General features: G+C 37.3%; 1 protein-coding gene across 2 annotated transcripts in view; it reads left to right on the forward strand.

Annotated features, from left to right (window-relative positions):
* mad1l1 (mitotic arrest deficient 1 like 1) overlaps positions 1-15,641 on the forward strand; it is a 1,178,242-nt gene that overhangs the window by 642,168 nt on the left and 520,433 nt on the right. For both annotated transcript variants that reach the window (XM_063058642.1, XM_063058644.1), the window contains exon 16: positions 11,561-11,765. In XM_063058642.1, coding sequence (XP_062914712.1) covers positions 11,561-11,765 — 205 coding nt within the window. The remainder of the gene's footprint in view (positions 1-11,560; positions 11,766-15,641) is intronic.

A 15,641-nucleotide genomic window follows, 5' to 3' on the forward strand; every position in this document is an offset into this window, starting at 1 on the left:
AAGTGGTTAGTTTAGCTTGGAACCATAGTTTGGAAAAGCATAATTAAAAATGGTTTCTAAAAGAGGAATTTTATACCAGAGGTGGTGAATGGAAGAATTGCTGTATGTGTTTGCAGAAAAATTTTGATGGAAATTTTGAAATTCAAGTTTGATAACTGGGATCCTTTGATTAATGCAGGGGATCACACAACAAATGACTGCCATTTTGTGCACATCAAACAGCGGCTTTCCTGGTTACAGGTGCTTACATTAGAACAGTGTGTATTATTATTAAAAAAACGTGAACACTCTCCAGATGCCCAGGAATGTCATCAGGTTTTTGTCTTACTTTGGATAAACTTTTAACAGCATCAACTTACTTCATTCACATTTTTCAATTTTAAATGTCACTTCCCAACCTTGAGTGTTGATGTCGTTAAAGTGACTTGTTTTGAAGGGAACACAGATTATCAAGCTCATTTGAAATGAAGAATGTGCAAACTATTTGAAGGTTAATGGTCAGCTCCGTTCCTATAACTATTAAGTTCTTTCAGACCACTCTGACTAATACATCACTATTAACCATGATGGAATAACCACCCAGTTGCACTGACGCTGGAATTTTGTAACTTTTTGAAGAGGAAATTTTTGTTGCTTCCTTGGATTTGTTTCAGGAATAGATGAATAATTTGCATCACAAACTCAATTGAAACAAGATATCATCTAATTAAGTGTAATCTTTTCATATTTCCTATATAAAAATTATGAATGAAATTTGAAAATGGTTTAAGAACTGAAGCAATCTGAACTTTGAGAGTTATTCCAGATTTATTTCTGTTAACATTTACAATAAATTAAATCATAAAATCAAACAGCATGGAAATAGGCCATTTGACCTGCCATGTACATACCAACCAGTGGGAACCTATCCATGTAAACCATATCTTCCAGTACGTGGCCCTTAGCCTACTGTGACTGAGCGATTTAAGTGCTCATCTTCAATGCTGTTAAGGACTCAGCTTCCACCATTCTCTCCAGCAGTGTTTTCCAGTAAGTCACCACTTTCTGACTGAGAAAGGTCCTGTTCATATCCTCTCTAAATTTCTTACTCCTTACCCTAAATTTATGTTTTCTAGTTGAGATTCAGATTTATTCACCTTTAACAAGGGGAATAATTTTCTGTAGTCTTCCCTTTGTAATTTTAAATGCCCCTCTAAATCTCATTTGCTCCAGAAAAAATAGACCTAGGCTTTCCAGCCTTTCCTGGTAACTGAAACACTTCATCCAAGACAACATGCTGTTAATTTTCTTCTTTACCTTCTTTACCCACTGTCTCCAATGCTATCACATCTGAAGTAACTATCTACATTGAAGACCATCATTTATGCCCATCCTTAATTGTCCTTGAAAAGCTGATGGGTTTCTTTTTGAACTAGTTTTCTGAAGGTGCTTCCACTATGCTGCTGGAGAAGTTCAAAATTCAAATCCTGTGACAATGAAGGGCAGTCAGTCTTCTTTAGCCAGAGGGTGGTTAGTCTGTGGAATTCGTTTCCACAAGCAGCTGTGGAGACCAAGTCATTGAGTATATTTAAGGCAGAGTTTGGTAGATTCCTGATTAGTCAGGCCCTGAAGGGATATGGGGAGAAGGCAGAAGATTGGGGTTGAGAGAGAAATGAATCAGCCATGATGAAATGGCAGAGCAGATTTGATGGGCCATATAGCCTAATTCTGCTATTTGGTCTTAAGTGGTAACTTGGAGGGGAAGCTGGTGGTTATGTTCCAATGTTCTTGTTGCCATTCTCTTTCTTGGTGTTAGAGGGTGTAGGTTTGGAAGATGTTGTCGGTGTAGCCTGGAAAGTAAACCATTTTGTAGATGGCTCACGCTGTGTACCAATGGTGGTGAAAATGGACGTGGGGTAGTCGATGAGTAACTTGTTAAGTGGATTGCTTAGTCCTGGATCATGTTGAACTCCTAAAGAGTGGTTGGTTCTGCACTTATTCAGACAGGTAGAGAGAATTACTTTGCCTGATTTCTACCTTAGATGTACAAACGTAGTTGGGAAAGTTTTGTGATACCTATCCTCTGTCTTGCTCTTGTCACCATGAAACTAATGAGACTAAGGAGGACTTCCGGGTCATCAAGGGATTGGCGGCGTAAGGAAAAGGTCTCTCGACAAAAAAGAAGGTAAACTGCTCCAAAATTGAAATTAGACAAATACTTAATATTGTATAACTATATTAATAAAAAGGGCAAGGTTGATGTCTAAGAACAAGATTAAGAAGTCCGCTCAGAAGGCTGATAAACACAAAGAGACACAGCAAGGCGACAGGCCTAGCTCCCCCACGGCAAGCCAGGACGGAGATAATGAGGAGGAATCGGTGAATCTGTCTTTGATTCTCAGAGAGATTCGCGAGTTCCAACAAGATAACAACAAACAGCTGGAAGATATTAAAGGAGAAATAGTAAAAACTAATTTGAGGATAGATGAAGCTGAAGCGAGGATTGTAGAAATTGAGGAGAAGCTACAAAACGCAGAGGAAATGATAGCAGAAATGCTGAAGCTACAAGAGCAGCTCCAGTGGAAGCTAATAGACCAAGCAGGCCGCTCAAGAAGGGAAAATGTGAGGATCTACGGAGTTCCCGAAGGAACTGAAGGTAAACCCGGATTGATGATTTCCTTCGTGGAGAAGCTGCTTAGAGAGAACCTTGATATACCAGACGCAAAAGACCTACAGATAGAAAGGGCTCACTGCGCGTTGGCACCACAGCCTCCGGCAGGCGCCCAGCCCAGATCGATTCTAGTCAGATTTCTCAGTTACAGAACGAAGGAAAAGGTGCTTAAACGGGCATGGCAAAAGAAAGGTTTCATGTGGAGCAACTGTAAAATCAGTTTAGACCACGATTACGCACCGGGGATCCTTGCCAGATGGAAGGAATATGCAGAAACACGGAGGGTCCTGAAGGAAAACAACATCAGATTCCAGACCCTGTATCCAGCTCAGCTGAGAGTCTTTTACGACGAAGGGACAAAAACTTACGCTACAGCGGAGGAGGCAACGTCGGACCTGGCAGACCGGGGACTACCTATTAAAGTTATCACCCAACCGGAGTCGCTACGAGAGAGGATTCGGCAGAAGTCGTGGCAGCCAGTGTGGCGAGGACGCTCCACACGAACCAGAGTGTCAAACTACAAGGAAAAGCTGCAAATATTCAGACGCGAATGTACAGAGAGTACAGATTAATTAAGAGAAATGACTGAAAAGAGTAAATCGGACTTAAAGGTAAAATGAAAGCTGGTAACTGAAAATAAACTAGAAGGAATAACTTGAATGATAGCAATATGGTCGAGACTTAAATAGGAGAAAATTCTCTATGATTATTCACACTGTGGAGGGCCCTCTGTCACAGGGCGAAGATAGAGGTTATCCCTCTGAACTGAGGCGGGTCGGTGTTCAGGCCTCACTGTGGGAAGTCGGGGAAAATTTTCAAATGTTATATGTTCAAAAATGTCTAGGGTGTGGTTATATGTTTTGGTTTACTGTTGAGAAGGGATTGCTTACTGTTTGGTTAGAAAAGGAGAGTGTTTTTTTCTACGAGAGAAAAATGCAAATTAAACTGGTAAAAATAATTTCCTATAATGTTAATAGGGTTTTGAATCCAATTAAAAGAAATAAGATTATGTCTAAATTGAAAAAAGAGAGGGCACAAATAGCTTTCCTCCAGGAAACGCATATGAGCCAATCCGAACATGGAAAATTAAAAAGAATGGGCTTTAAGCATGTATTTTATTCATCATATAAATTGAGCCACAAAAGAGGGGTAGCTACTTTAATATCAAGTATTCTTAATTATGAACATATCTCAGAGACTAAAGACAAAGATGGATGATTTGTAAAAATTACAGGAAGAATAGAAGGTACAGAAATAACATTGCTGAATGTTTATGCTCTACCAGATTGTGAATGGTCGTTCTATAGACACATTTTTGATCTAATGGTCAGTTCTCAAGGGGTAGTAATCTGTGGAGGGGATTTTAATATTAGGTTAAATCCTGCATTAGATTCTTCAAGAATAGTTATTCAGAATAAACCTCTGACTCGGAAAATGTATTTATTGATGGAGGAGTTGGGAATTACAGATGTGGAGGGAATTACACCCCACTAGTAAAGATTATACACATTACTCTTTCCCTCATTCAGCCTATTCAAGGATAGACTATTTCTTTATCTTTAATACAGATAGGCTCAGGATAAAAAACAGTAATATTGCAACAATTGATCTGTCGGATCATAGCCCAGTCTCCATGTCTCTAATCCTGGAAAGGAAAATGAGGAAAACACTATGGAGGTTAAATTCACATATACTCAATAACCCAAAAGTAATGGAGAGATTAAGGGGAGAAATCAAAGAATACCTAGACCTTAATGACACGGGAGAAACATCACCAGTTATCTTACAGGATACATTGAAAGCTGTACTGAGAGGAAAAATTATTTCCATTACCACTCACATGAAAAAAATCAACGCACAAGGATTAGCAGACCTTCAAGGAAAATTAAAACAACTTCAAGTTGTAGATAGCAACAAAAGTAATTCTAATTTAAAACAGGAAATTAAGAAATTGCAAAGGGAAATTGATGATATTTATACATTGGAAACTCAAAGAAATTTTCTTTACCTAAGACAAAAGAATTATGAAGTAGGAGGTAAATCAGCTAGATTATTAGCATATAATTTACGAAAACAACAAGCAGACAATACAATTCATAAAATAAAGAATCCAAAGACAAAGCTTCTGAAGAGTACAATAGGGAAAATTCAAGAGAGTTTTGAAACATATTATTGAGAGCTGTACTCCCAACCCCGGGCTTCCAATGAGCCCTATATAGACACTTTATTGAATTCTTTAGATCTACCCAAGCTTACAGATTTACAAAATGAATGCCTGTTAGAACCAGTAACTGTCAAAGAACTGAATGTGGCCATCTCTAGATTAAAGGCTGGAAAGTCTCCAGCTTCTGATGGGTTTACCTCAGAGGGTACAAATCGCTGAAGTCACAATTAGCCCCATTACTACTTAACACCGTTAATTAGATCTTGCAGAGAGGAGAAACTCCACCTTCCTGGAGAGAAGTGATTATTTCAGTTATTCCTAAAGAGGGTAAAGATAAACTAGAATGTGGTAATTATCAGCCAGTTAGTGTTCTTAATTTAGATTACAAATTATTTACATCTATATTAGCGCGTAGATTGGAAAAGCTTTTACCTGGCCTAATCCACTTAGACCAGACTGGATTTATTCAACAAAGACAAACACAGAACAACATAAGGAGAACTCTACACATACTAGAACAGGTTACTAAGAATGGGACAGTGACAATGGTAGTGGGATTAGACGCTGAGAAAACTTTTGATTCAGTTAGTTAGGCATTCCTATACAGAGTGTTAGGAAGATTTGGCTTTCAAGAAAAGTTTATTAAAGTAATCCAGACTTTATATGACAGCCCTACAGCTCGAATTAAGATAAATGGGAACCTCTCTGACTACTCCTTTATTTTAGAGAGAGGCACTAGACAGGGATGCCCAATTTCTCCTCTCCTTTTTGCGCTATACATTGAACCGCTTGCCCAACTAATAAGACAGAGTGAAATTTTAAAAAGGTATCAAGGTGGCAGGGATTGAACAGAAAGTGGCGTTATTCACAGATGATGTTTTAGTCTATCTGAGTGAACCAGAAAAGACATTTATAGGATTGTTTACACTGTTGGATGACTTTGGGAAAATATCAGGTTGTAAAGTAAACGTAAAGAAAATGCAGGTTATGTCCCTAAATTATACACCATCCAAAAAACTGCAGGATACATATGATCCTAAGTGGGAAGCTAAATCATTAAAATATTTAGGAATAACCCTGCCGAAGGATCTTTCAATGCTGTCACAGGTAAATTATGGGCCATTAATTTCAGAGATAAAAGCAGATATACATAGATGGAATCTTATCCCCTTTTTAAGTTTAAATTCAAGGATAAATACCATAAAAATGAATATTCTCCCTCGGTTACTCTATCTTTTCCGGACTTTACCTGTGAAGGTGGATGATAATCAATTCAGGGAATGGGACAAATGGATTTCCCGCTTTATCTGGCAAGGAAAGAAACCTAGAATTCGATATAACACCTTACAGTTAGGGAAGGAAGGAGGAGGTATGGTACTTCCTTGCTTGAGAAATTATTTTTATGCTTCACAGATAACCACTCTGTTATATTGGTGTAATAGGGAATATAAGGCTAGATGGAAGGAAATAGAATTTGGATTGGTTGACAGTTTTCCTCTACAGGCCTCAATAGCTGACAAACGATTGATGGCCCAATTGGAAAAGTCTAAAAACAGCTGGATAAATCTTACATTAAAAGTATGGCAGAAGGTGGTTAATTCATGTGGAATCAATAACATGTTAAAACTTTTCAGATGGTGTACATATGATACCGAATTCCTTCCCAACAGAGGAGATAAAAGATTTAAACTATGGATAAAGGAAGGTCTTACAACCTACCTCTCATTTATTCATAAAAGAGTATTACAAAGTTTCCAATTCCTGCAGGACAAACATGGCCTAGAACACAATGATTGTTTTAGGTACCTTCAAGTACGACACTCTGTTAATCAGAGTTGTAGATATACAGACTTATCAACAGTAGAATTAGAATTTTTCAAGATTCTGAATTCGGCTTACAGTTCAATACCAAGTCAATCAGTTTCTCGATTATATAATGCACTCTCCCATGCTAAAAATGTAAACACATTGTATATTAAAGAGAAGTGGGAGAAAGAAGCGGGGTTGGTACTTTCAGAGGAGGCTTGGGGGAAATATTCAGCTTCAGTGGTCTTCGACTAACTCTTTGACTTGGAGAGAACATTGTTGGAAAAATATTATAAGATACTTCAAGACCCCATATCAGGAAAAATATAAAGACACAAACGTGACGTGTTGGAGAAGGTGCGGCTCCAAGGAGGCAAATCATTTCCATATTTTCTGGGATTGCCCTAAATTAAGTTTATACTGGAAAGGTATTCATAGAACATTAGTTAAGGTATTTAAGACCCAGATACCTCTGAACTTTGAGACGCTCTATTTGGGGCATGTATTGTTTCTTGAACAGAAGGAAGATATAAAGTTGCTGCAGGCCCTTTTAGCAGCAAGTAAGAATTCAATCACTAGAAAGTGGCTAAATCCAATACCACCTACATTAGAAGATTGACACGAAACTATCTTGGATATACTTAAAATGGAAAAGATGACTTACTCTCTGAGAATTCAAAAAGAAAAATTTTATCAAATTTGGAATAAATGGATTGAATATATAACCCCAAAGTGAGCAGACTTTAGATGACTCTCCTAATGATTTATATTACTTTTCTCATCAAAACAGTAATATTGCTAACGTAAGCACCCCTGGTCTAAATGTTTACTGTTTTTGTTTTCTTTTCTTTTTTTTTGGAAAATGGAGAATTAACACAAGTAAAGGAAAAGATTTGGAAAGGGATAAAAAATGATAAAATTAAGTAAATAAGTACATAGGGATTGGATAATTATGATTGGGGGTAGGAGCAAACATGAACAAGTTAGGATATAAACACCTACAATGGTAGTTACATAGGCTTACATACAACATTTTGGACCAGAAGAAATGGTCCAGAAGAGATATATGGAAATTATTATTAATCCACTATTATTAGTGTTTTTCTTAACAACTAATATCATTATTTAGCCTAATAGAGTAGAATTTCAACTGCACATAATTATCTATTTAAGTGTCTAATTTCTTTTTATATCATCTTAATGTGTACTTAGGATTGTATAAATAATTATAGTTTTATACATATATAAAAAAATGGAAAAGGTTATACATGTGAAAAAAAGTTCATGATACTTGTGAATTCCTTATCCAAATAAAAATAAAAAATTAAAAAAAAAAGAAACTAATGAGACTAGTTTGGTTGAGTTTCTGTTCTGTGGTGGTCCCCAGGATATTAGTAGTGAGGTGATATCAAGGCAAGATGATTAAATCTTGTGTTATTGTAGGGGCACTTTTATGGCATGAGTGCTACTTGCCACTTAGTAACCCACATTTAGGTTGATGGTCACTTTATGCAACTGACCCATTTCTGGCTGGAGGGCCCAAAGTTGTGGTGGGACTTCACAGAGCAAAGGTTCCAAATCAGCACTGAACAACCTTCCTACAACCTCTTGTTCAAAGGATGACTCTGCTCCTAATGTACCAGGGAGTGACAGAAGAAAGCCCTTACCTCCCTCCTGTCGCTACAGATTTCATCCTGTCATTTCCAGGACCTTCAGTTGTGGCAGTCCTCGCAGACCTTTGACCTTTGGTCTAAGGTCCTTTGTGACCGTATGTCTGGAAACTGCTCGGGTCAGGTGGGGTTCTTTGTTCTGTTGTTCTGGTGTCTCCAATGAACCTCGTGGGGAAGTTGTGCTGCCACCGCAATCCCAGAATCACCCACGTATATTTCAGAAGTGTATAGAACAATTTTCTTACTCAATACGTACTGATGAATAAAATGGTCATTTCCAGCCGAATTATAATAAGCAATACAGTGAAGAAAACAGTGTCACTTACTGAGTTGTAGATCTAAACAGAATCTAGAGCAATCTCTGGAGGCTTTCAAGACACTCTCATAAAAATGTTCCAAGCTCCTTGATAAGTGGGTTGTGAATAACTGCCACGTTTACAAAACAGGTTGACTACTACTGAAGTAGTCTCGTACACAATGGCTCTCTGGTGTACACACACTAAGTCCCTCGGGAGTGCAGGTAATAGTAGCTCGTATTTTACACAATAAATCTCTTCCACAAGTTTACAGACACAGGATCCTGGTCTCCTATGCTAACTTCTACTGGGTCTGATTTCAGGATGATAATAGGCTGTCCTCTGTTTGGGAAGAACAGAATGTAATTTGGGTTGAAGTCCATTTCCAGAAATAGTAGTTGTAGGCCCTGTAGCCTGCTCCGTTTTCTGTGCTATCTTCTGTGTATATTCTTCTACAAACTCGCCTCTACCTTATTGTGTCTCCATATTCTTTGACCAATTGGCCTTTTTAGGAAAAGCAGCATGTAATGCATTGTACATATTTTTATAAAAATCTTCATTTGGCATGGTGGCAGGTCCTGGCCTGGCACTAATCCAGTCTTCTTGAAAGCCCTGAAATTTAACCTCATGAAATTCAATTTGGGGTCTAAGCATACCCTCATTAAGGTTTCTAAATCCATAATACCAGGTTTGTGACACAAAACAATAGTTTTAAGTTTCTGAATAGCTTTTTCCAAACTGCTTCTAGGTCAGGCAGTTCTTCTACCATGCCCTTAATTCTCCTGCTGTCTAAGGTCGATATGCAGTTTCTAGAGTAGGTTACATGGTCGGCACAATATTGTGGGCCGAAGGGCCTATAATGTGCTGTAGGTTTCTGTGTTCTATGTATCTGTAATTCTTCCACTAATCACTTCCCATAATTATTAAACATACACTATGCTGGTGTCCCTTTATTTAGGACAGGGAAGGACTCCCTTTGCCTCATTATTACCAATTTAAAGTCTCTCTTCCTCACCCTACTTACTGTATTTTCATTTTATTTTGTTCACCACAGCGTTCTGTAGGGATTAAATTTATGAGCTTAGTTTCTGGTGCGTCGGATCTTAGGTGTCCCCAACACTCTTGCTGTCAGCATGCCTAATATGTTGGAATCACAGAGAGAAAAACTGATCCACTCAATAGACTATCAGCATAAATCGCAGTGTATAAGATGGGAGAGGGGCAGAATCCAGTATTTGCTGGATTCTGCCCCTCTCGTAATCATGTTTATTTTACTTGGAGCAAGGGAAGACTAGCACTGCACAAGAGCTGGTGGTAGTGTCAAAAACATAGCATAGTTACTCCTTTATACACAAGTGTTGGCTCAGTTCAAGGACAGGGTGCAGTCTATTTGTCTGCTTAATCAGTGTACTTGGGATTCTTCCATTAACTGAATCTGGTTGTCTTTCTGCAGTTTATCAAGAACTCAGATTCCATTCAAAGGTTCAAAGGTCCAATTTAATGTTAGCGAAATGCATATAATATACATCCTGAAATGCTTTTTCTTCACAAACATCCACGAAAACAGAGAAGTATCCCAAAGAATGAATTACAGTTAAATGTTAGAACCCCAAAGTACCCCCCCGCGTGTAAGCAGTAGCAAGCAATAATCCCCCCTCCCCCCTCTCCCCACCGGCAAAAAAAAGCATCTGCACCCGCCACTGAGCACTCAGGCATGAGCAAAGCAATAACAAATACACAGACTTGCAGTTACCCCAAAGACTTTGCATTTCACCTGGTATATGACATAGCACAGGCTCCCTAATAAGGGAGAAGGAGATGTCTCCGTTCTCTGTTCTCCCAGCGAGCAGGGAGACATAACAAATAACTCACTGGTTTATGATGTTAAAAGTCCAGTACGTTGCACTTTTTGAGCTCTGTGTCTGAAGATCTTAAAGATCTCGGGTTTCCAGGCACACACTCCTGCCGTTACACCGACTCTTGATCCGCTCATCTCCAGAGCCCGGAGATCTTAGGCTTCCAAATCCAAGCCAGACTCTTAGGCGGAGCCCTTAGCTGGCTGAACAACAGCCAGTTATGAAACCCCGACAGTGGGTCCCATTCCTGCAAAGAACCGAAGTCAGCGTTTAACTCCAGATCAGGGTCTTCAAAAGAACCCTGAAAGGGAAAAATAAAGATACTAAAGATGGAAATAGAGCTGATCCGAAGGTGCAAGCAAAGGAGTCGCCATTTAGTGCCATCTTTGCTCTGCCTCCATAATATTGCACGAACACTATTAGCAAGTTACTCAGGTACAATATCGATTCTATTTTGTTACAGTCAAAATATAACACTTTGTTACAACAAAAAAAGTGCATTTCCACAAAATTCATTTAATCCTTATGTAAGTAAGTTTAAGATTTTTTAGTGCATTTTAAACTCAGAACTATTCTAGTGATTTCCTTTGGTTGTAATGGAAAAAGTGAAACATAGCTTATGTTGAATCACTGACACCAACTTCAGGCTTTTCAAGTTAAATTACATTTCCTTTGGATTAACTGTGATATACAGTTTGAGCAGATGACTTGTACAATCCTTTAACAAACACCTGTAGAATAGTAAATTTACAGTTAACAATAAATGCTGGTCCATATCATGAATTATTCTAACAAAAAATAGAATTTGTTCTTCATTTATTGACATATAAATATAATATGTCTACTTAACAATAAGGGTTACCAAGTAAATAGATTATGTATCAATGCACAATCTAAATTGGAAAGTAATCGTATTACTTTAGCAACTATAAGAACTATAAATAAATCACATTTGTTAATAGTTGAATCTATTTCCCCTGTAATAAGTATGTTGTTTTGTGTTTTTTTTAGATAGCAATACTTTGATACCTAATGCACATTTGAAAGGTAATGTGTTATACTGTGGCATTAGAACCAGCTTGCTCATAAAGCTAATAAAGGAATTTCTTGCATTTCAGGGTGACTACGATCCCAGCAAAACAAAGGTGCTTCACTTGAGTATGAATCCTATGAGTTTGGCAAAAGAGCACCGTATAACAGAGCTAAAGAGTCTGAAGGAAGAATGTGAGCAACTCAGAGAAAGAGTGCGAATCCTGGAGGGAGGTGCAACCCCCGAACAAATGGGGTCACTCAGCAATCTGCTGCCATCTCAGGAAATTGCAGGTATCTTTTGATATCATAAAAACATCTTAGAACCTCAGCTGTGCCCTCAATACACCAGATTTAATTATTCCAGTGTTGTTTTAGTCAGTTTTCCACTTGACATAGTCCAAAGTTATTCTAATTCACACCAGTTTCTGCATACTCCTGCACTCATTGACCTAAATTGTTCCCTGGGACAAGCAACTATGTGATTTTCATGTTTCTACCTTACATTTCAATTCCTCCACGGCCCTTCTCACTTCTAAAACCTTCCCAGACCTGCAACCCTTAGACTTCTGCACTTCTCTTTATTGTCACTTAATATTTTCAGGACTTTTGATGTGTCCAACTATCAGTGACTATCTTCAGCTACCTAGGTCCTAAATTATAGAACTTCCTTTGTAAATCTCCAAACTACTCATGGTCATTCTTCTAATCTCAGTAAATAATTTGGTTAAAATTGATCTGACAATGCCTTGGGATTTTTTACTATGTTAAAGAAGTAGTAAAATTACATTTTGTGACATTATTTTTGTGTTCAATTCTTTCATAGATGTCAGGAGCACTGTTGAGTTTGTTACCATCGATATATTGTGAATGCAACATTTTAGAGACGTTGGGACAGGCACATGAACAAACAGGGAATGGAGGGATATAGACCATGTACTGGCCGATGTGTAGTTTAAATCAGCATTATGGTAGGCACAATTGGTAAAGGACCTGTACTCTACTAGACTCTACTGTTCTATAAAATATCACTAATTTACTCTTTGTAGCTCTAAAATGAAGCAGGGAAAGTAAACTTTTTGCACAATATTTCCAATCTCATTTGTTGGATTGGAGTGAAGAAGAACCACTTTACTATAATAGACCACTGGATAGTGAGAAATGACATTGTAAGAGAGATGAAAATGATTGGTGTTCTTGATCATTTGGGCAAAGCTCTATAATCCAGAAACAATAAGTGATTAAAAAAATTTGGAAAATATAAAATACATTTTTAAAAACTGCTTTGCACTAAATCCCCAAATTTTCCCCAAATGTAGTTACATTCAGCTGCAATATAATTAGGCCTTTTATCTCATTCCTTGCAGGATCTGAGTAGGTTAACTTCATAGTGATGTCTTGACATACAGTACCCGTCCTCTAAATTTGTGCTGTTTATGTGGTTATGGCGATACTGGAGCACGTTATCAGCACCCAATGCAAAGCTGACTGATTGCAAAGAAGAGTTAATGCATATATTTTTAATAAGCAATTAATTGTTCATTGCTGAAGCATTATATTGATTAAAAGGAAAATCCTTTAAGATGAACTTGCATTTTATGATGGTTTTTAATAAGCTGCATTGAAAAGCAGTTAATCAGGACTATAACAGGGTGTTTGGATTCTACACAATGCAGATTAAAGCAGTCATTCTATTGTAAGTATAATAAATAGCTTAAAGTGACAAACAAAAACAAAACTGGTGCATGCTTCATAGAAACAGCACATGGAAACGGTTAAGGATTTAGAAAATTGTCAAGCCCATATTTTCTTTTGTTAATGATTCAGTTCTTTTCATAATTATTTCTATCCTAGTACCGCTGAATATCAGTATTTTCTAAATTAATTAGCTAATGAACATGTCTGTTTATTATGGGTCTATATTTGGTTGAAAAGTTTTAATATTTTATAATGCCTAAAGTTCATCTAATCTCCTAAGCCTTGTTTTCTTTTGGTTTATACCGCCATATGACTTATAAATTAGTTTTTGTTTATCTTGTCATGAAAGATAGCAAAATGAATTAAGCTATTTTTAAAATGGCCGAACCAATCTAGGTTCAGCTGTTTAATGTCATTTTTCCAGAATATAAATCAGCATTCCTTTGTAAGTTTAATGTCACTTTGTAAATGCAGCATTCTTTGGTGTTCAATGTCTCACATCCAAAACAGCCAGACTTGCCCGAAAGCATTGATTCTGAAGCATGCCAACTACTATTTTTTTTTATTAAGATCTAAGCATGATTAGTTAGACAAAGCTTTATTGCATGTGACTGGTGAGTTTATACTTCATTACTGGTCTAGCATCAGAAGTAATAACTTAAGTTTACATGGCAGAATGGATGATATTGATAGAGATTTCTTATTAGTCATTGCTTGGAGATTGCATATTTTGTATTATGTATCTTGCTTCTATTCACTGGGTTTTACCAGATAAATAATTCAGATTTCATTGCAGAACTGTCTCACTTTTGGTCATGGGATCTGTTTCCTTCCGTACACGGGCTGAGCTTGCTCCTTGTTATCTCTAATTCCTATCCTTAATTGTGCCTGCCTTGCTCATTGATTGACATGATTCATTAATGAAACAGAAATTGCTTGGAATACATAGGAGATGTGCAACGTATTTCACACATCCTTCTGTTGCACACCTCTGGGTGTAATTTGTGCAATGCAAAAGCTTGGCTGATCTCCAATATTAGAAATTGTGACAGTAGTTCTTCTTGGATTTATAAAATGGGCATAAAAAGAAAGCTTTAAACTGCTTCTTAGAAAGTATTTACTTGAGTGATAAATTCGTGAATCTGTGGCTCATAAGCTATCTTTCAGTTGAGCAGTTCCTCTTTCAGAGATATTAATATTCAATTTTAATGACTCATGTCATTATAAATATGGGCATCTATTTTAATGATCTAACAAGATATATTTACAAATGTAAATAGAACTGGCTGTGATAGTTGCTATTTGTGAGACTTGTATTAGTTGAGATGGTAGATGAAACTGTCAGCACACAGCTGAAAGCTGAGGAAGACATGGAAAGGAAAACTTGCATTTATATACACTTTATCATGTCTTCCATGAAGACTATGAAACAACTTGCAATGAGTTATTTTGAGGTGTAGTAATATATGAGAGAAAACATGGCAGTGATTGTGCATACAACAGAAGCTAGTTTGGTAATGTTGTTTTAACACATGGGCAGCAATATTGACCTCAGTTGTGAGGCACATTACCATCCTTTTGAATAGTACATAAAATGTTTAATGTTCCTCCAATGTACTTCAAAAGTCTACCATTATAGCATATATAATTATTATATAATCATTATAGGATATGGAGCTCAAATTAATACTGATTTAGAAGCAAAATGATATATCACTGATGGTTATTCAGCTCATTATGTGCAAATGTAAATACTGTGCAAAAGTCTTAGGCACAAGTAAAAAAAATCTGTATACCCAAGATGCTTTCAAAAATAATGAAATTAACATGTTTCTAAATATCAAAAAAATACTATAAAGAGCAGTAGACAGGAAAAAAAAACTAAATAAAATCAATATTTGGTTTGACCACCCTTTGCTTTTAAAACTGCATCAATTCTCTTGGATACATTGTCGTGCAGTTTTATAAGAAAATTGGCTGGTAGATTGCTCCAAACGTCTTGGAGAGCTTGTCACAGTTCTTCTGCAGGCTTTGGCTGTCTTGCTTGCTTCTGTCTCTCCAGGTAATCTCAGGCAACGTCGATGATAAGAACAGGGCTCTGTGGAGGCCATACCATCTGTTTCAGAACTCCTCCTTCTTCTTTTCATTGAAGATAGTTCTTTATGACCTTGGCCGTGTGTTTGTGGTCATTGTCCTGCTGCAGAATGAAGTTGGGACTGGTCAGACGCCTCTCTGATGGGTACTGCATGATGGATGAGAATCTGCTTTTACTTCTCAGCATTGAGGATTACATTAATTTCAACCAGATCACCAACTCCATTTGCAGAAATCCAAAACTAGTCTTAAGCCTCTATTTTTCAATAGCTACTGTATGTACAGTGGATTTCAGTTAATTGGGACACATCAGGACCAGTTTACTTTGGTCCAATTAATTGAACTGCCCCAATTAGCTGAAGTTTCATGGAAATAGTT

This window comes from Mobula hypostoma, chromosome 9 (assembly GCF_963921235.1).
Source record: "Mobula hypostoma chromosome 9, sMobHyp1.1, whole genome shotgun sequence".
NCBI lineage: Eukaryota > Metazoa > Chordata > Chondrichthyes > Myliobatiformes > Myliobatidae > Mobula > Mobula hypostoma.